The sequence below is a fragment of the Pecten maximus genome, chromosome 7 (genome assembly GCF_902652985.1).
Source record: "Pecten maximus chromosome 7, xPecMax1.1, whole genome shotgun sequence".
NCBI classification, from domain to species: domain Eukaryota; kingdom Metazoa; phylum Mollusca; class Bivalvia; order Pectinida; family Pectinidae; genus Pecten; species Pecten maximus.
This window is the reverse complement of record NC_047021.1, coordinates 34,074,669-34,097,876: the sequence shown is the minus strand read 5'-3', so window position 1 is coordinate 34,097,876 and position 23,208 is coordinate 34,074,669. Positions and strand designations below refer to the sequence as shown.

Genomic DNA, 23,208 nt, shown 5'->3' with positions numbered 1-23,208 from the left:
ATCAATACTTGGTTACCAGAGAAACAGCTACTGTAGCATATACAATGTAGCAGTGAGGCCCAATCTAATAGTACAACTATAGGCATTTGGCATAAACATGTAAATAGCATCCCAAGTCTTAAAACAAATTAATGTAAATTCATTTCCTTATTTGAGATGTGCCACAAATGTATGCATACAATGTACCAGGTAATGCCACCAGTATATGCATGTAGTGCCACAAATGTATGCATATTGCCACAAATGTATGTACATGTATACTGTCACAAATGTATGCATATTGCCACAAATGTATGCATAGTGCCACAAGTACATGCATATTGTCACAAATGTATGCATAGTACCACAAATGTATGCATTGTGCCACAAGTGCTACAAATGTATGCTTCCATAAGATCTGTATCAATAATTGTGTCATCCTTCCTAATTATTATGCAGTGTAAAATGTAAACAGAAAAAGAATTAAAGAAGGATATACTTACTGGAATCCTGTCCAGTATAGAAGGATTAAATATGTACATTCCAGCATTGATTTTATTAGACACATATTCCTGTGGTTTCTCTACAAATCGTTGTATCCTTCCATTTTCTGCATCATAAATGACAACACCATATTTGGACGGCTCATCAACTTTCGTCACCTGAGAAAATTAAGATTAAATTTTCAAATCAATTTTACGTAGACATTTGTATTTTTGAGATAAAGGTACAAATAAACTTCAAGCTGCTCAAGAAATATCGCTGAATGAGTGGCAAAGCCATCACCTTAGAATTTTATCAACCGGTAAAACTAAAACCAACCATCTGAACACATGGTCTTTTATACAGGAATCTTTTTATTTTCATTAATGATTTTAAGAATAATCACTAACACAGCCTGTATCATCCACCACAGATGATGCATTCAGAGCCTTGATTTTGCTATGACAGATTCCACGGGTAATAAATAAAGGTATAATAACAGCAGAACCCTTGGATTTGGGAGATGTCAAAAATTTGATAGTATTATCATTAATGTTGAGAATAGTACTACAGTAGTCTACTTACCATAATTGTTCCCTCTCGGCCATGATGTTTGTGAAACTGAACCATTTGTTTAAAGGGGAAATCACATATGACATCACTGTTGAGAACGAAGAAAGGTTCGTTGTCTTTATTTAAATGATCCTTGGCTAATGCTAAGGGTCCAGCTGTTGGTGATATATAACAATAATAAAGTTAATCAATGAGATAGATAGAAAATGGAAAGCAGAGGAAATTGATGACAGCTAATTGTATAATGGATTAAACCATGAAAACTAATGATATAGTTATTTGGCTTATTTAAGAAAATTTATGAGTCAGTTGGTATAAAAAATTGTCAAAGCTATTGATTGAAATGCATATGCAATGTATTGTTCAGTATTTCAATAAAATTTAATATGAACCAGAATATCCTTTAAGTCAAATCTCGACAGATGAAAATAGAAGTCTTAAATAAGCATTATTTGCTATTAATTATAAATTGTCCACCAATATCTTCAAATGTGATATTGTTTACCTGTTCCTAAAGGTTCAGATTCCAATGAAATAATTATCTTAACACCCAACTGAAAATAACACAATGCACAGTATTAGTGACATTTAGTAGGACCTTAACCTTAGCTTAACAATAGGCCCATGGGCCTTAACTGTCAGCTGCCTATTTAGAACCAGAGTATACATATTTACTAGCAGTATATAGTGAAACTGGGAACAATTCATTATTGAGATTCCACTTGGGAATTTAGACCAGTTTGGACACAAAACAAACAACACTTGATCAGGACCATCTTGGGTGGAACTGAATAATTTTCAAAATGTGATTTTCAAAATGACTGCCATAATGGCCATCTTGGATTTTGAATTTATTCAGATACTCTTTATTTTCAATTAACTTTACAATTATTAAAATTGTTTTTTACTATATCATTATAGATAGATTATTTCTTTCTTCTCCACTTGATGGAGAAGGATGCAAATACTGAAGCTTTGAATTAGGACTATTGATGAGGCTGAGCGCTGGTCAACATTTCAGTTACCTATAACATGTATAATATCAACCTACTAAAATTTTGTTACACCTATATCTATAGATTATTATCGTCCAATATCAATTGTTGCTAATAACTTGTCTTCAAATCAAATACCTGGTGAAACATGGTAATTCCATTAATTATACCCTGTAATGTAGAAAATGCCAACCTATATATTGAAAACAATATTAAAACTGAAATGAAAATATGAAAGAAATGACGAGAACAATATTTACCTTTTTTTCCACATTTCTAAGTTCCTGCTCCATCTGATCGGCACGGTAGCTGACAGCTAGCACGATGTGTGTGACACCAGCCTAATAAATAAAACACATTTCTACATGTAAAAGTGTGAAATTGGAGATTGCAACTCATTATACAGCTTTGTTTGGATACTTCTATAGGCCAGGGGTAAATACAATAAAATGAAATGTATTTTCAAAAATCCACATAAAAGATTAATACATGGAATAATGAAAATAACTTCAAGAAGAAAAACCAAAATGTACAAAAGAAGTAGAATCTATTTAATCATTCTCAGGATGAAGTTTTAATTTAAAAAAACATGAATACAAAATTTGGCTATATAATGATTATATAAAAGCTGGCCACTCAGTGTGCAGAATTTCGTGACAAATACTTTAGGTTATGAGTGTGGGGATTCTCAGTCTACAAATACAAATGGCTTTAGTGATTTCTCTTTTTTTTTAGTTTATAATAATAATGATATTTACCTCTACCAAAGCCTCTAGTTGATGAAGAAGCATTGGTTTATTTCCAAACTCTACTAAAGGTTTTGCACAACTTAAGGTCAAAGGTCGTAACCTTGTGCCGTAACCTCCCACTAGAATCAAGGCCTTCATTCTCTTGGTTTTGTAGATGGAAACCTGCAATAGATTACCAAAATTCATCAAATATTTTTTTTCAGAAAAACATCTAACATACATGTATATTAATTTGCTTCATGATATTGTACATGAATTGCTTCATCTTTTATTATATAATTGAAAATGCGAAAATGTTGGTTCATCCAAACCACTGACATATATGAACAGTGAGATTTTTTTTCTTTTTCTCCCAACAAAAAATCTCGGAATATCACCTGACAATGAAGTTTCCAAACAGAGGGTTGTGAAACTAAAGAAAAGAATGTCAATAAACAAGAGGAATACTGATATTAACTAATTGTGTTACAACTTACATCCATGATTTAATTGATTGGTTCACTCCGAATATTCTAGCACGAAAAACTACATTGTACACTAGATTTTCTGACATGCAGCGAACTGACAGGTCAGAAAGTTGGAGCATCTGCATTAATCATGATTGGTTATAGACTAGTGGACTATCTATATATGTGTCATTTTTATTTATTGATTGGACTAGAATTGTTTATCAAATAAGGACAAACCTGGTGATTTTGAGATATTTTAAGTCGGGTCTTGACAAAGACTTTGAAGGACTTTATTAACATCAACAGGTCTGTCAAGATCTACATGTATGCCTGAATTATTTACATTTAAATATAAACTGATTTGCAAACAGGCCCCTTGCCCTGGATAAATGCAACTGGTAGCAATGCTCAAGCAAAGGGCAGGTAACTCGTATCAATATCTTAGAAACGCTTTAAAACACGTACCCCAATTATAGGGTTTAGTATCTGGAGGAGTTAACTGTCTTTATCATTCTGTACAAACGCATAAATTACCTAAAAATATCCATAAGGAATCCTATTGATTTAACTATGTTTCGTATGTTAAAATTCGCAAAAGGGTAAGGAATGCCGATTTTTTTGAAAAACTGAATTATGAATATTACCGTGATTCCGGCCGAGTCAAACGGCATGACCATACTGGCTGTATTACTTAGGCATTTCTGATTTTTTGGGTATATAATAATATGCATGAAAATCCCGGGAAACACATGAAAATGTCATTTATTCGAGACAGGGGTCACTGAAAAACATCGTAAAATCAAAGATGGCGGTCGAAAGTAGCGCAGAGAGACCCTGATCACAGCGGTACACCATACACATTTTCTCTCTAGTTTTGTATGGAATCCATTAGTTTGAATTACACAGCAAACAATCAAATCAATTTAAGCATCAATATTAAACAAATGAAACGTTTACAATAACATATGAACACACCATTTCATTGACGAAGACTGATCAATGTCATATCAAAGTCAACTTGACCTATAGTTTTGAATATACACATTTACAGACTTATATTTTGTGTCGACTGCAGTTTATCACATACCAACATTACTATCATTTGTTTATATATAAAACACAATTAATTAAATCGTGTTATAGCTACAGTGAGGTGTTATTACTACCTCGTTAAGATATTTGAATCTACTTTCAGTTTCACTTGTTAAACATTTAAGAAGGGGACCGGAGTAACTTCCACTTAGAATGGTCATAATGGAACATTTTACCTAAAATATCTTACATAAAAATAGGAGAATGTTCTGTTTTTAGTTTGAATATTACAATTGGCCAATTCTTACACCATTTATACAAACAAACATATTCAACTTATCAAGATGCATGGAGTACACGTTTTTTGTATATTTGAAAAAAATGCCATTATAGGACAGTGGATTTTCGTGTTTTAAAAATCGCATAGAAAATTTGTTTTTCAACTGATTTCCAATCTGTTTTCTGTTTTGTAATGAGAAAACATAGATCAACAAAATACGATACAGTTTATATAAACACATATTAAGGGAAAAAATGGTTGAGCATTAATTGCTACAACTGGTGTCACTGTGACTAGGATCTTGGCCCTGATTGCAGAAAATCTTAATGGTTCAAACTTGAATTTCTATCTAGATTTTCAGCGTTTAAGTTAGCTTTATGAAAAAATCGGACATTAAATATTAATAAGTTGATTATATTAAGATATCTAAAACTTTAATAAGAGTTATTTCCCTTGGATAAAGCATCTGACAGCAGTATTTTCACTTCATAAATAATTATAGGCTATAGCCTGGCGAGCCCCTCAGGTCAGACGGGTCTTCTTACGAATAATAGCAAATATCATTCATGAATGGTGTCGAATATTAACAAAGCACAAGCAAGACAAACGATGAAATACTGAACATGATCCTTTATAGAAGTCCGGCATAAAAAGCAGTTTCGACATGTTATGTTTTGATAAGTCATGTTGCATCATTCGTTAAAGAGTAACAGGTTCCGAATCAATAGATGGTTTCGAAAATAAGGCTTAGTACAAGGCACTTCCAATAAATACATGAACCCCGCAAATTCTGTCGTTACTTTACCTGAAAAGGGTACAGAGAGAGCTAGGCCACGTTGTAGCGTGTACTTTGCAAGTCCGTGAGAGTTGCAAGTTCCGCTTCCGGTACTTGTAAGTTTCACGGAGGGGGCACCGGTCGCCGTGAGAGTTGCAAGAACCGTGAGACTTGCAAGCCAGAACAGTTTGTCATTGGAACAGGTCATGAGTTGTGTGTTTTACGTCATTAAATATGTTAACAGATATTGCACTGTTACAATGATCGCGTTACAATGTCGGCGGCGACTGTCATTGCGTTTTTAGAATGACTGTGTACAAAATAGCCAGTGTAGGCAATATACTGTACCTGCATATCGATCGGAGTTAAATAAACTCTAAATTACGCCATAGGGTAATCTTACCTGCCGTGAAATATTGGTCAGATAATTATATATTCTACCTGCTGTTTTGCCTGAGGAGACAGAGGGAGGGAACCCCCGGAACAGCATGATCAATAGCCTACCCCTGACAACAGGAATCGGACTGTCGAGATGATGGGGGTGTCACCACAGGCAGCGACACTTGTTATATATCCCTGTCACATGTGGGCGTCACTGTATACTTTACATGAGCCAAAATCTGTTGTTTTTCTTTATTTGATGAAAGTATTTATGGACATATTCCAAATGAATATTTATAAACAACACAGTTTACTGAATTGTAAATCATTTTTAAATAAAAATAGAAAGGATTAAATAAATAATCGCATACCTCATGATGCATAGGACATAGCTGTTTTGGTGATACATGTAGCTCTCATATTATTTGAAAACAATAACCCACATTAAATCCTGGTACCATGAGTATAAACTATGACAAGCTACAAAAAAATAGTATTTGGGTTTTTACCTATTTAATTCAGATATCTGTATTCAAATAGAGATGCATATGCAAGCACAAGTTGAATTAAATGTCAAAAATCTGTTTTAGAAAATATAAATGTTATATAAAAATTGCCGTTACCGTGAGAATTGCAAGTCGCCAACAAAAAAAAATCAATTGTCCATGTCTAAGGACATTTCACTGCATTTTTGTCACCCAAAGATACAAGTTCTTCATTCATGTTACCAGACACGGACCGAAAAAAACATGGAATTTACATCATTTTCAGAGAGAATGAACTCAAATATGTTCTTCGATGCCCACTGTATATGTAAAATATATGCTGTGTTTATTTGACCAAGAAGTATTTCAAATCACATGCTCTCTCGATCTCTCTCTCTTAAGAATTCACAATTAGCGGCTGTATGAACTGTCAGTTTAATTACCGAAATGGACAATAATTTACCCATATCGATATTTGTTCCAGTGATTTTGGAGAAGGCAAAATGTAAATAGTTTATGGATGCACAAGAGATGTCGCACGCACGACAGACGAAAGACAGTTAGTATAAGTTACTTGAGACTTTGTCTCAGGTGTCATACGAGTTACTTTATGCACTGCCATCCATTAGTTCTGTCAATGTGTAGGAAGTATTTTCAAATTCAGTAAATTAGATTTATTAATTAATCAATACCCTGATAGTGCTGAATTATCTCATTCTGGCTATGGAATTTCCTATGTGGGGGATAAAAAATACAAACTAATAATAGGTATACCACATCTTTTTAAAAAATTGATTTCATTATAGCCTGAATTTTTAAATTTAAGGGTTAACTGTAATATTTTTTTTTACATTATTGAGCAATAACGCAAAAAAACTGGGGTGTACTCTTTTCTTAAACCGCGAGTATGTTTATTTTGCTCCAGATATTTAAAAACACATCGATAAATACAAAATCCTGTGAATGATTACTCCGCTGACGTCACAGTATTTTTTTTTATGTTATGAGATGATAACATAATTTTTTGAGCCAATGAAAATGCTTGTTACAAGCAAAATTAAATTATATATATTTACCAGCGAATGTCCTCTTCATAGCCAGAATGCCAAAGAAGTCATTAGCAGGATAGTTAAAAAGACCATTTTGTCTGATATTACTTTTAAATATGATACTATTCTAAGTCAATTCATATTGATGATTGTAAAAATCCTCAACATGCAGGATTATTATTATAATAATGACCATTTTTCACTTCCCATGATGATCACTAAAGACATTGTTGTTCAGACCTTAATCTTTGGTAAAAGTTTTGATTCCAATTTAAAATGTTGATATCATTTCATCAATAAAATTAAACATTGAATATAATACATGAGCATTTATGTTGTTTTCTTTTCTTTTACAAAATGGAAGACTGAACAACTATGTCTTAGTGCTTTTAACACTTTCAAGATCCAAATAAATGAAAGCTCTGTTACAACATGACAAGACAAATAATTATGGTACTTTTCACATTTTATTCAGCACAAAGGAAAAGTTATAATGAATATTTCATTTGTCACAGCTACAAGCTACATAGCGAAGCAAGTGACTTAATAACTTTATATGTAAGTTAGAGAATGAAGGCCACACCAAAGTATTTGTAACTCCAATTGTTCCTACTAATGAAATTCCAAATAGACTTCATCAAAAGCAAGCACAGGGATCATACATCTTAGAAGTAGAACATCAAAGAAAACTTCACTGAATTTAATGTTTTAATATTTTTTATATATATAACATTTCTATAGTTTTTGAAATGTTTCCTCCTTTTTAATGACTTATATATCTGAAAAGTGTAACAGTCATAGCTTGACAAATGAATCATAAAATTTCATTTGGTGTGGCAATGATATATACAATTTACATATAATTCCAAATCTTGTGACACAAGAAAATATAATACAGATTCTGTTACAAAAAAGTAAATGTAATAGATGCAAAAGAAATCTACAAATTAACAAGAGGCCCATGGGCCTTAACGGTCACCTGAGATTTGAAATATTTCAGTTAATCTAATTGACCCTTTTTAGCCCCACACATCAGTCCCTGGGGGTCTGTCAGGGCCAACATGTGCATATCATTAAGCTGTCATCCAATGCTGATAATGTTAACAAATTAAATGTCAACAATTAAATGATTGTCAAAAATGTGGAAAGTCATCCCTATATAAACTATTGTAAAGTCTACCCCCTCCCCAGTAATAATATTAAAGTATTCATTGGACCAATCCAAAATTTTTTTGTGGTGGGAATATAACTATGACTATAATGCATTCCATGTTCACAAAAAAATGGAAATCTTAGGACAACTATAAAATGCTCAAATGAACAAAGGGTAGAAACATTCATATGAAACAACTTCATATCTTATATAAAGCCTATCAATTAATTTTCAAAATTGAGGCTAACGAGTGATCCCAGGGGAAAATTGGTACCCACAATTCAATGATCGGTTCTGTGTCACACTGATCTTCTATAACTCTCTCTTATTTTTTCTTTCTTAATATTCTGATTCAAAGAACAAATGGAACCTTCATGTACATGTGAAGTTTGAGAAACATCCCTTTTCAAGAAATAGTGATAATATAACAAACTTTAATTCTTCAAATCTAAGATGGGTGTCTGACGACCATTCTATTTTTCTCATCAAAAATCTAAATTGAATTGACACAACTTGATACCAATGGGAACCTACAAGCAAAATTTGAGCAATATTCCTTCAGTACTTTTCAAGAAATTATTTATATCCATTTTTCTAATTAACAGGAGACCAGGGGAATCTTGGTGTACACCATTGAACAATCTCTAATGGTTCTATGTCAGACTGATTTCATTACTTTTCCATTTCTTTTTTTTCCCTCTTCATAATCTGATGACAAGAACAAGTGAAGTTTGCAAAACACTCCTCCAGTACTTTAAGAAATACAATGTAGCTACAAAAATCTTCTAGTTCTCAAAATCAAAGATGGCCACCTGTCAGTCATTTTGTTTTAACACAACTGGGAACTAAGGGGAACCTACTCATCATGTTATAGAAATGTACCTCCAGTACTTTGACATAATGATAACAAGGATTGTTATGGACATAGAGATGATGGATGCAGGGCGATTTGAATAGTCCACCATCTGATGATGGCAGGATAAAAATAGGAATGATGTGACAAGAATTTTCATCACTGAAATAAACTTGTTCAAAAATAATGAAATTAAAACCTTTTCAGGGTAATACAATTTCCTATCATAATTATAATGAATACCAAGTTTCAAAGAGATTGTTAGAAAAATGTAGGAGATAACAAAAATTAACAGACAGATAAACTACACCATAACACATTGTTCATCAAATTTGACCAGTCCTAATAGAAATTGGAAGAGGAAGCTTTTCCAAACCAATTGGTAGCAATAATGAGCTATGAATGTCTATCTATACATGGCTTCACAGAAGCAGCATTCGTATTCCTCCTCGATGGCTGCCTTTGTCGGAATCCTGCAACACTTTGTGTGGAGCCAACGTCCACACACGCAACACTGGACCCATCTTTTGTGTCCTTTAGGTATCCTACAATCTGGCATGTCACACTTAGAGTCCGACTTTGCTGCTCCAGCATTGAGCAAAGATGCCTTAACATATTGTCTATATCTTTGGCAATGCACTTGTCTCATGACTGCTATGGGAACATCCTTGGCAATGCATTCCGCATTCATCAGGGTGAACACACCGCATGAATTACTGTCGGTCTGTTTGCTGCTTCTGATCTCCGGGAAGTTCCACACACCAAACTGTTCAGTAACATCTGGAAGTCTGTCCCGATTGGCCATGAATTCTGCCCACATCCTTGTCCATTTCTGACCAACCTCCCCATTCATAGAGTCCAGAACGTAGACAAGTCTTTGCTTTACGTCTGCAACCAGCAACACCCAGTGATTCCCATTGATGCATATTGGCAGGAATACATGAGTGTATTTGGAGAACTGAACCTGAAAATAACAAAATAGAATTGTAAAATTTCTGCTTAGTATATATAGACCATGGGCTGTAAGTTGACAAAAAATGCAATATGTGCCAAGTTGCATTCCAAATTTGGTCAGTATGTATTTAATTAGTCTTCAATTCAATCAACATTACATTTGATAAGCTGAAGGTAATTCTTTGTATCAATGTAGAAGATCCTTATCTGAGTTTCCTCTGGCCCTGACACTAACATTAAGTGAGATGTTAAAAGAAATTGTCGGGTAACATGGGTAAAATTAATTTTGACTTTGTTTTTCTTACATCAACACAGCATTTAAAAAGTTAATTTCTCCTGCTAAATAATAACAATTAAGTAGGCTAAGTACACATTTAAATATGCACAGCTAAAGACCTGATATGATTACAGTGGGTTAATAGATGAAAAATGATCATATGCATGTTCATATACCACTTGTTTTTATCTTAATTCAACCATAACAACTGCTAATTGTAATGTGGTTCCGTTACACATGTCCTCCAAATGCCCCAGTAGTCGTACCAATGTGTTTGGCATCCCTCAAAACCCCTACATAGCAATTTTCATTCAAATCGAACAATATCTGAACTTCCACCAATCATAGGCCATGAAATGGAGGCCATTTTGTTAAATTGTGAAAATGAGGCTACGACAGTGACCGGTGTCCAATACCCAAATTCATTAAAATCAAAAAATATTTAAATTTAAATCTGTGTCTAATACCCAATTTCATTAAAATCAGATACTATTTAAATTTTGACCTATCAGAGGCCATGATGGCCATCTTTGATTTCTGATCTACCTTGCATACATCCATTTATGTGAGGAAAGAATAAAATTTAATAGCGAGAACATTATGGAAAGATTTTCCTTGTCCATTATTTACCTTCTTAAACATCCAGTGATCCAGGTGACCTTGATCCCATTGAACGGCTGTGTACGAGGGAAGGACATAAATGTGTCTGTTTGATTCTGATGTGTTCTGCTCCATCTTTTTCAGTGCCAAGAAGGAGTTGATGACCTGAAACAGCAATACAATATTACCTGTTAACATCTCATCTTAAATTCGTGGTATCTTACAGATCCATTGTAGAGATAATTAGAACGTAGACCTGACCGTCCAGTTTATGTTGTGATAAATAGAACACAGAGTGACCATCTAGTATATGTTGTGATAAATAGAACACAGAGTGACCATCTAGTATCTGTTGTGGTAACTAGAACACAGAGTGACCATCTAGTATATGTTGTGGTAACTAGAACACAGACCTGACCATCTAGTATATGTTGTGGTAACTAGAACACAGAGTGACCATCTAGTATATGTTGTGGTAACTAGAACACAGACCTGACCATCTAGTATATGTTGTGGTAACTAGAACACAGAGTGACCATCTAGTATATGTTGTGATAAATAGAACACAGACCTGACCATCTAGTATATGTTGTGATAAATAGAACACAGAGTGACCATCTAGTATATGTTGTGATAAATAGAACACAGAGTGACCATCTAGTATATGTTGTGATAAATTGAACACAGACCTGACCATCTAGTATATGTTGTGATAAATAGAACACAGAGTGACCATCTAGTATATGTTTTGTTATTAGAATCGAGACCTGACCATCAAAGATTTTTTATCAGCCGATACATGAAAATATCAATCTTGGAAGGAAAACAAGAGCTGTTGGAGAACAGCAAAGCTGGTCTCGCAAATGTTTGTCAATAAATAATTAAAATATATTAATTGGAATGTTTGGCAAATTGCATTAATAATATTTTTATTGTTTACTTGATCAGATTATGTTTTTTGAATTTTCAAAACCATACCAATTTTTATACATATATATAAATTATTTATTGACAAACATTCGGGAGACAAGCTATGTTGTTGTAGATTAAATGAATATATTAGATACAAATGTAATTGCTTTTGGACATATTTCTTCAATTTTTTGAAAAAATATTATCCTAATGAGAGTTGTCTACCTTGAAAAATGTGGACCGGTATAAATTGTCTAATGTGAGCATTTTCACATTGTTTTATTTTCAGTTTCACCCCAAGAAGGAATAGTGTAACTCCATAGAGACTCTTTTAACAAATATCAGCACCCTAGTACAATCATAAAGTGATGTGTTAATAGCTGTCAAAATTTGCACAAAAATTTTAAAAATGTGTTTTTTCCCCCAAAAAATCTTTCAGTTTAACTCTGGCAAGGGATAGTTTAACCCCCACAGGGAACCTAATACCATGTATTACTATGCCTTTCAACACTTACAACATAAACTTAACACAAAGTCCAAAGATTTAAAAACAAAAACAAAAAAACACAGATTTAAAAAGAATAAAATCCATCTTTTTTAAAGTTTTACACCAGGAAGGGATTGTCTTACTACATAGGGACTCTATTGCCAAATATCAGCACCCTAGTACAATTATAAAGTGATGTATCAATACCTTTCAACACTTGCACCAAAACCTTAACGCAAATTTTTTTTAAGTCCAAACATTTTCAAAAATCTGTTTTTTTCCCCAAAAAAAATCTTTTAGTTTAACTCCAGCAGGGGATAGTTTAACCCCAACAGGGATCATATTACCATAAATTACTATGCCTTTCAACTCTCGCACCAAAAATTTAACATTTTAAAAACCAACGCTGACGCCGGAGTGACAATTAACATAAGCTCTCACTCTTCTTCGAAGAGACGAGCCAAAAATTGCACATACAAATTTAATTCAATGCTTTTAAGCTGAATAATTAAGAACTGCTTTTACCTTGTCGTTTATCCACTTCCCATCCTCTAGAGTTGCCATGTCCACCGCCTCTAGTGTCTCGCCGCCAACTGTGAGTCTTTGTGTTGGGTAGAGTTGTGGGATCTCGTGAATGTCAACATCCTCAAGATGGCTTGGTACCTCCTTGAGTGTTTGTGCAATGGTCATCAGTGGCTGAAACTGATGACTGGCCATAACACATACTGCAGATGTAAGCATAGCCACTGATGTTTTCACTGACAAGTCCAAATCCAAATGTCTCAGATGAGGTAACAATAGTGTACCAAAGCACTCTAACTCTGCCTCCGATACACTGATAACCTCCTTCAAGAAACTCTGTTGTGGACAGTGGTGATATTGAAAACCTAAAGTGTTCAGAGATATCTTTGATAAGTTCAGTTCACTTATAAACTTAAAAAGTTCATTCAGACTGCCATCTGAACTGACATCTTCAATGTATTTCCCAACAGTGTCCTGCATACAAGAAACTGTACCCTCTTCAGAAGTATTGTCACAGGTGTCCTGCGCACACAAATCTGTCTCATGAGCGGTCTGATCTTTGAACAGTTTCAGGTGGTCTATGTTTGTTTTCCTCTTTAGAGTATGTCCTGAATCGTTCTGAAGAGTGGCACACTTGCCATCTATATTGACTACTTTATATGGACCATGGTAGTTCGGATCTAGATTTCCCTTCTTCTTTGTAGCAGCCTTCCTTGCATTATGAATCAGAACCATATTTCCCACACAAATGTCCTCATAACGCCTCCCTTTTCGCTGTCTTTCTTTGAAGTTTTTCTTTTGCTTTTCATGGGCTTTATCAATGTTCACCTTAGCTGTCTGGGCAATCCTCAGCGAGGCTTCTTCCCTCTGCTCAACATATTGACGTTTGGCCTCTTCCGTTGTTGTCGATGCCTCATGATCAGCCTGCAGTTAAAAGAAAACTATTATAAATGGAAATGCATCAATTGAAAATAGCATTCTCGGTAATTAAAAAAGAAAAGAACATTAAAATCTCAGAGCAAGGTTACTTCTTTTTTTTTCTTGCAAAGTACATAATTAGACTGACTCCCTTTTGTCATTTCATTCAATATTAACAAGCTGGAACACTTGCCCACTTTCTTCTGTTTGATAAGTAATGGAACACATTGAGTTTACTTATTGCCGTTTTAAACAGAGCCTTGAATTGAAACTCTACCAGGCCTATTTTTGAAACATTTACAACATGTACATTCATAACGAACGTTATTTCAACTAATTTCACAAATATATTACTATGGACACATATTACGAGCACATCATCATAACAGGATAAAAAGAAAATAATGTCCTTTCTTCGTCAACAATTCTGCGACCTGAACATTTTGTAGTGTTATAAACCTTTACCCCTTGATAAAATGATTAAGCTATATTATCCCCAAATATCCCATTAACTTTACTTCTCACCAGTTGCGCAAGAGTCCATTGTAACATAATTCCCTATAATGGATGTATTGAACAGGTGCATACCATCAAACTGTCATCCCAGGCAGATAATGTTAATCATGTTAGAATGAATCCCAATAGAAATTGAACAAGAGTATTTGATTCCACCATATCTGAATTTGAGAAGAAGATTTTTGAATTTGACCCTTTTTGGCCCTGCCCCTCTGGCCCCTGGTAGGTGGGGACCATATAATTCACAATTTTGGTTGACGTTTATATAGCCATAGAAGCTTCCTGCCAAATTTCATTGAATTTGGTTCAGCTGTTTAGGAGAAGAAGTCGAAAATTTTAATTGTTTACAGATGCACGACGAACAAAGCCGATTAGAATAGGTCACTTGAGACTTTGACTTTGTCTCAGGTGACCTAAAAAGTTGGAAATTGCCCCAATTCAAATGCAAAATAGACTGGCAGACTTGCACAAGTCCTGCGTTTTTTGTTCCTTTTTTTCAATTTATTTGTACATCCCTGATATAGTTTTACCATTCTGTTTGAGCTACACTTACGAAAAAAAAATATCATTTGCACAATTGAAATATAATATTAAGATAAAAAGTTTTTATTTTGAGTATCAAATAAAAAAAAAGAACACACACAAATCTGCAACTTCATGTATACATTATAAAAGCATAGCACCTATATATTTTTAAAATTTGTTTTGAATGTTTTACTGCAGAACTATTTTTTCCTGGGAACATTTTTGCTAATCTTCTTAATAAAGCAACACTAAAAAGATAAACGGCAATAAATCACACCTACATGTACATGATGACATATCATGACTAGATTGGAACATCATGAAATGGACACTTAACTGTGATTAGCTTTTGAATGATTCTTCCAGCATACCAAGTACGACATTCCATAAAAATCTATTTATATTCAGTAAACCATAAGTAAAAATGGGCAATAAATCAATAAATTTCTATTGAATTAATGTCATTTTTAAACTCATCTAAACTTGCTAATTAAATGACAGAAGACTTGATATATCAAATGCAGTGAAGATCTTACTATTAAACCTTATCTATCACATTCAAAAGGTCTGATAAGAAAATTAAAAATGGCAATAACTCTTTACATACCAATTGAATAAGTCTTATTTTGAAGTTGTCCTTTAAGGCTGAAGTTTCATCACAGTTATTTTCCAAATCTTCAAGATCTTTCTGATTATAAGGCCACAAACAAATTTTCCCAAGTTATCATGTTCACAGAAACAAATAGTAATTTAATAACAAAGGGCGGCAATTCTGCAAATTACTGTTCAATAATAAGCGTTTGTGAACTTATCTTGTTTACAAAGACCAACAATAATATTATTACAAAGAGCAATAACAATATATAATGGTTATTTAGTACCCAGCCAATATGATCCAACCATGAGAAATGCAAGCCAGTGTTAAATATGTCTAATATCACCGGTTTAATGGTTTATAATGGTTATTTAGGAATGAGCACACATGATTTGGCCATGAGAAATGTAAGCCAGTGTTAAATATGTCTAATATCACTGGTGTAATGGTTTATAATGGTTATTTAGGAATGAGCACACATGATTTGGCCATGAGAAATGTAAGCCAGTGTTAAATATGTCTAATATCACTGGTTTAATGGTTTATAATGATTAACATCAAGTCTTTTATTGAAGCCTTGAAACTTAACTAACCTGGATACGTAGTGTTATTTGAAAAAAATATGCTATTAAGGAAGTTTCATTTAATTTTCTTTCAGAATGTTTACCAATTGATTATTCATGTGTAAAAACCTTTTCCGGAAAGACGTGTTCAAGTCATGGAGGGAAATAACAGATTAAGAAGATTCAATAATAGAGAAAAAATATACTGAAAATACCTATTAAGTTTATTAAATATTTTAGAGTTTATTTGACAAACAATGGTTAAAAAATTATAAATGACTAACTTAAAGATAAATTTAACTCTTCTAGGAAGTATAATTTTGTTGAATTTAAAAAAAACATGATTTAAAAGCTAACTTTCAAGATATTACTAACACTAAAAAAGCATACCGTATGTCCAATACTTTAAATACTTTGATTAGTTATCCATATATATCCTTAAACTTAGAAATATTCAGAAGCATAAAAGAGGAACGTAATATTTTTTAGTTATTTCTTGAGGCACAGTTCATCCCTTTTGGTTTAAACAAGGAAACATGCATTTTTGGTTTATTTTAATCAAAATAGTATTAGTTGTAGAGTAGATAATGTAATGTAATACCATAATTTTAATTATAAAACAATAACATCACGGTCAGTAGCTGCACTTAAGAACCTTATCAAAGATACATGTACATATCATACTCAGAAATGTATATATACGTATTGCTTCAAACAAAGGTGAATTATCTTTATTGAAATTTCTTACTGGATCAAAAAAATGGGAAAAGTTAATTAATATTGCATGGTTATACCCTGTCCCCAGTTTTTGCCAAAATATGAACACATAACTTTAAAATATTTTATAAATGTATATTTTCATATACATAGTTATACTACTTGAACTCTCTCTCTCTCTCTCATATATCTTACTTTCCAATCTAAGACCTCTATACATATATAAAGTGCCTTCTTTTCTTTTTTCAATCACTTCTAAACAATGCTCATATTTACTTTAATATGTATCTATATAAAACAGACATAATTGAGACTTCAATAGTGGGTCAATTTGACATAACCATACTAAAACCTGCTGTTTAATATCATTTCATATTCATTGAATGAAAGGAAATGTGTGAGAATTAAATTGTTTATGTATGATAAATTATTTGCATTTTCATAGCATTCAACAAATACAAAAAAAAAAACAAAATACAAAAAAACAAAAAAACAGAAAATAATTCAGAACCAAAAAATGCGGCAATGCATGAATTTAATTGCTTCATTACACTCAACTAGATGGAAAACTTCAACATTGTAATTGTACAAATAATCAACAAAGTCTAATCAAAGGTTAACTAGCTGAAATAGCTATAGGTGTGGATATAACAATTAATGGAAATAAGTACATTCCAGTTTAATACAGCATAAACTCAACAACTGTACAACTTCATTTTGTGAATTGAACACATTTAAAAAACAAAATCCAATTAACCATCAGTCATAAGCTAAATTTGTAACAGGAACCATGTGCTGAAATGTTCTTGCTTCACTATATGAAAAGGTTAATTAATGAACAATTTGGTGTTTAACCCAGTTGCTTACATTGATATATGTACATGAAATTAACTATGTGTTTCTCATTCAAATGAATCACATGCAAGGATGTTCCTGCTTTTATTGCAAAATATATATAGCCATCATCAGAATTTCTTCAAAACCAGAAAGAAAAACAATGACAAAACAACACCAATTTTGGAAGGGTTTTTTTTATGCCTGAAAAAATAAATTATAGGCTACATGTACTCTGGGATATATGCATTATATTTCTGATTCTTTGTGAAATAATGTATATTTATTCGCAAATTTTGTTAAGGTCTAATAATAAAGTACATGACAAATACAATATAGTAAAAAGTACCAAACCTTTACCATGTATTTCCTTTATAGTTAGTAGGATGATGTCTCATTTTAAATATATTGATAAATTTCTTATAAAAAATGTTTAGTCTAATTTTCTTATTTAGATAAAGCTATTTTATTAGAAATTGATTTCAAAGTTCTCAGACAAAAAAATTGGAGAAATTCTGATATTGACTGTATATTTTATATAACTGTTTGGTACACATACCTCTCAGAAAGAACTTGCTGGCTTTTAGCTTAAAGTTGTCCCTTCTATTTCTGGCAAACTTTGTAGAGCTGTCCTTGAGATCATCTGGGTAAGAACTACAGGTGGATGAAAGAAAACAGACTAAATCGTGATACTCGTCTGGGTCCATGTTGTAGATGTCATTGAGAATCGATAGGAGCATCAACATTTATATCATATATTTTTCTAGAAGAATTTGATTGGTTGATTCTGTCAAATTAGTTTTTACTGTCAGTGAAGATGCTGTCAAATGGAATATACAACATGGCAGACGAAAAGTCTAGGACAAGAGCTAAAGGAAGCCCCAAAGTGGTTTAATAATTGATACAAATATTACACAGGTAAGTGATTCCTGGTCCCCTTCTACCCTACAGCTCCACCTCCCATTATGGAGAACAATGACTTGTTTTTTTAACCAAACATAGCCAATTATATGATTCTCACCTGAGATATCAAGGGTTACAGTTAATTAGGGTGACATTTACACACATATTGATTATGTGTTATGTTTGGCATATAGGTCAACATGCGCTTAATGTGCTATTTCAAGAATTAAGAAATAAATAAATTTAAATTTATTTCAAACTAGATCAAATTTAAATGTAACTTCTGAAAGAGTTACATTTACATACAAACACTTTCTTAGGAAATCTCACACCAAAATATATCTATCACTCTATTATAAGACACATGGTACAATTTTCCATGAAAGTATTTATAACACTTACTATCCTTGTATTATTTTTTGATATAAATGCATATCAAAAATGGTGCATATTTTTACTCTCAATAAATATTATATATATGTACTTCTGTTCTTTGAACTCTTAAAATGGAAGTTTTGGCTGATATGGCACATCAAAAGAGAAATTGTTGGATAAAACAGGAGGAAATCTAAACATAAACATAAAGCTTTAATTAATACAACTGTTTCAAGTTTTTTTTATTCATCATCAAATATTAAACAAATTTACTCAAAAGTTGTTATAATTTTTTCATTAAATTAGTTCTATAAGCTTATAATCACTTGGGTGTCTATATAATATTGTTTCATAACCTAACTCTGAACTCTGAATGAGCTGGACGTAATAGTATAAAGTGCATCTCATCTTCTACATTATTTTTTTACAGACTGTGTACAGTACAAATTCTTTCAAATCTCGTAATGTCATTATAGCACCGAGACTCAATGTAAAGAGAACATGCCTGTATATGAAATTTACTTAATATTTGTTTGGTATTGGATTTAAGAGACCATAATAAATCATTATAACTGCAGTGATATTTGACCTATTGAACTTGTGCTTGCATTTCTCATGGCTGGATCAGGTGAGCTCACCTCAAAATTTCCATAATCAATCATTATAACAGTGATATTTGACCTATTGAACTTGTACTTGCATTTCTCATAGCTGGATCAGGTGAGCTCACCTCAAAATGACCATAATAAATCATTATAACAGTGATATTTGACCTATTGAACTTGTGCTTGCATTTCTCATGGCTGGATCAGGTGAGCTCACCTTAAAATGACCGTAATAAATCATTATAACAGTGATATTTGACCTATTGAACTTGTGCTTGCATTTCTCATGGCTGGATCAGGTAAGCTCACCTCAAAGTGACCATAATAAATCATTTTAACAGTGACATTTGACCTATTGAACTTGTGCTTGCATTTCTCATGGCTGGATCAGGTGAGCTCACCTCAAAATGACCATAATAAATCATTATGACAGTGATATTTGACCTATTGAACTTGTACTTGCATTTCTCATGGCTGGATCAGGTCAGCTCACCTCAAAATTACCATAATCAATCATTATAACAGTGATATTTGACCTATTGAACTTGTACTTGCATTTCTCATGGCTGGATCAGGTAAGCTCACCTCAAAATGACCATAATAAATCATTATAACAGTGATATTTGACCCATTGAACTTGTGCTTGCATTTCTCATGGCTGGATCAGGTGAGCTCACCTCAAAATGACCACAATAAACCAGTTCAAGTTATATTTGAAAAGCATTTAAAGATAAAAGTGTTAGCTTTTGAAAAAATATTTTGGTCTAATCTGATCTTAAAAGATCTAGTTCACTGATACTACATAATTGATACATATAATCTTGTACATGTAAATAATTTGTTTCTAGGAATCAAATCAAGTTCTCTTGTGCTGATGAAGTTGGTTTAAATGAAATCTAAAATGAAATAACCCAAATTAATATTAATTGGAAAGTTTGTGTGCTGTTTATAAACTAGTCTTCCAGGTAAGATAATTGGAAAGTATATGAACTTACAGAGAGTAACTGACAATTTATAATTCATTTCAAGAATGTTCAACAATTTTACAACTTTTCATAAAGGTTTGATATACATATACACTGCCCATAATAAAATGGGTTGTTAAAGGTACACGATATATATATATATATATATATATAATATACGACTTCCACAATGATCATGTCAGGGTATCAGGCCGACCATCACTGTACCATTGAAACGTTCTTTTTTAAGAACGCCGATGTGGCGCAGCGGTATAGGCTGCGGATATTTCTGCCTAGGCGATTGGGTGCCTAGATCGTGAGTTTGAGGCCCGGTCAGGGCACGAGTCAAAAAGTTGTCTAGCTTCCTTCGTCATTTGTGTTTCTAAGCTATATATATATATATATATAAGGGTCAAAGAAGTAATATGAACAGTATAATCCAGATAACACTCTTTGAACTCTTTGATATACTTTCATGTGCGGGGGAATTCAAAATATCTCTGCCGTTGGTCGCATAGCGTTCTAGTGTTGAACATGATGCAGTCACGCTAGTATCCGCCTTCGGCCCACGTTTGCCGAAGGGTTCATTGTGGTTTCTCCAGTTACTAAAACATTATTCTTATTGTATTTTATTGTATTTCCAGTACTTCTTATATAGATTATGTGATTGTATTTGTAATTTTTTGTGTTTTGATAAAGGGGCGGATTGCCTCGAAAATTTAACGAGCCTTATTGTTTACACTGTTTGAATTACTTCTTTGCCCCATATATATATATGATGTAACTTTAGGAATGATTTCATTGATTTTGAAAACAGAAGATTTTTTTCATTTTTGAAGATTTTTCAACAGCACATATACATTTACAATTTAATTTTATTCATACATCATGCATACATTCCTTCCATTCTTCATAAATTCAACACATAACATAGAAGTTGGCCCTTTCAGTTTCTGCAGATCAACAAGTTTATAAGTCTGGATTGAAGAAAGTACAAAACTTTATTGTAAATAACTGGCTGATGATACTCAATCGTATAAAATAGTAAAAGTAGTATTGTATATATATGCTAAAGGAAATGACCACATCTATCTTGCAAAATGCCCATGCCCAATAATAATCCCAGCCACGTCAATTGTAGTTTAATGAAAATGCTTACAAATACAAATACATGTACCTTAAGATTGCCCTGTCATAAACTTACTGTGGCTATACTTTATGTTAATGTTTTTTATTGGTCAGCAAGGCTTATTACAAGATAATATTTTTACATGGTATAAAATTACCATAATCAGAAAAGTATATATAATATTGGGTCAATTGGTTTAATTTGAGTCAACGATAACTATATATAGTAAGCCAGAGGTCCTGTGTTTGATCCCTAGCTCTCAGTTATGGTGCTGCAAGTATGGACTCGTGAATAATGAATTGCATTACATTTAAAAACATCTCTATAACTTATGGAAAATCAAGGAAACATTTTAACTTGAGAAGGAGTATATAATGAGCATGCATACAGTGTTTTTCCTGTCTGTATAACTGTGTGCGCAAAAGACTCCATTCCCCATCTGTTTTAGCCTTATTTTCCCCAAAAAGGCATTATAAATACCCAGTTGTGTCCATTGATTAAAACTTCCAAAAAACACAAAAAAAATAAAATGGCAATTTACAGAAAACTACTGATCAGAGAAGAGGACAGTTAATGGTAAAAATTGGTGTGTGTGCCATGATATATACATCTAGAATTTAAACTGCATTATAAAACTTGTAAGCATGATATACCAGGGACGTATAATAAGATGTCCCTGGATATACTAATGAAAGAAGGCCATGTTTTTTAACATAATTTGGTCAATTGAAATTTTCCAAAAACACTGTCACAAAACTTGTTAGTCATGCAGAGGTCCCTATCGTTTGCTACATGTACCTTAATTGTAAAAGCATTGAAATAATTATACATGTAATTTATCATGGGAATATTATCTGCAGCATGGCCGTATATTTACCTGGTAACATATTTAAGATATAACTTATAAAATACACAAACTATATAATTTCAGATGGACGGTTGCTCATTGAATAGTATGTTATGGGTTAGCTTCTTGTTGTTTCTATCTTTAAATTGCCTATGTCAATAATGTTGGGAAATGATCTTTTACTTGTACACGTGCTAAGCACCTATGCTCATCCAAGGAATAAGGAAATAATAAAATAAAGCAGTAAATTCCACAGTACATTTCTGCTATACTTACCTTTAATTTTGGTACACCTGCTTTCCCAACCGTTATATTTTTTTCTGCGTTGAATCTTTGTTTACATCTTGTATGCAAACGAGGTGTAACATACGCCGCTCACAGACAACGTTTTACAGATGCTAGCGTAGTATTCGCGGGTTTCCCGACACACTTAATATAATTATGTGATTCCAAGATCTTCACTGTGGTGTTTTCGAATGTTGACACATTTGATTATCATCATTAACAGTGAAATACTTGTATTATGATCTGAAAACTTGTAACTCTCACGGCGGAAATGACAATTTTCATTGCACATGCGCGCTTGCAATTCTCACGGTACTTGCAAAGTACACGCTACAACGTAACGAAGGTTTGTTGATTTTGACAGGGCGAACCGGAAACACGAGTACCTAGACGCCACGACGCTCGCTCAGATCGAGGACAACTTCCGGGGCCTTAATAATCCA

At 32.9% G+C, this 23,208-nt stretch overlaps 2 protein-coding genes across 2 annotated transcripts in view; both read right to left on the bottom strand.

The window, feature by feature from the left end:
* LOC117330665 (mannose-1-phosphate guanyltransferase beta-like) overlaps positions 1 to 23,177 on the bottom strand; it is a 30,811-nt gene extending 7,634 nt beyond the window's left edge. The window contains exons 1-7 of the mRNA XM_033889101.1: positions 23,105 to 23,177; positions 5,346 to 5,377; positions 2,789 to 2,941; positions 2,291 to 2,371; positions 1,541 to 1,589; positions 1,048 to 1,190; positions 483 to 641 (exon numbers count right to left, since the gene is read on the bottom strand). Of these exons, the coding sequence (XP_033744992.1) occupies positions 483 to 641; positions 1,048 to 1,190; positions 1,541 to 1,589; positions 2,291 to 2,371; positions 2,789 to 2,917 (561 nt within the window). The 5' untranslated portion in view covers positions 2,918 to 2,941; positions 5,346 to 5,377; positions 23,105 to 23,177. The remainder of the gene's footprint in view (positions 1 to 482; positions 642 to 1,047; positions 1,191 to 1,540; positions 1,590 to 2,290; positions 2,372 to 2,788; positions 2,942 to 5,345; positions 5,378 to 23,104) is intronic.
* On the bottom strand, positions 7,679 to 22,855 carry LOC117330664. Its single transcript, XM_033889100.1, has 4 exons — positions 22,757 to 22,855; positions 12,992 to 13,912; positions 11,098 to 11,232; positions 7,679 to 10,200 (listed from the first exon to the last, which is right to left on the bottom strand). Exons 2-4 carry the CDS (start codon positions 13,721 to 13,723, stop codon positions 9,643 to 9,645), a joined length of 1,425 nt encoding a protein of 474 aa, XP_033744991.1. The 5' UTR covers positions 13,724 to 13,912; positions 22,757 to 22,855; the 3' UTR covers positions 7,679 to 9,642.
* Positions 23,178 to 23,208: the final 31 nt, after the last annotated feature.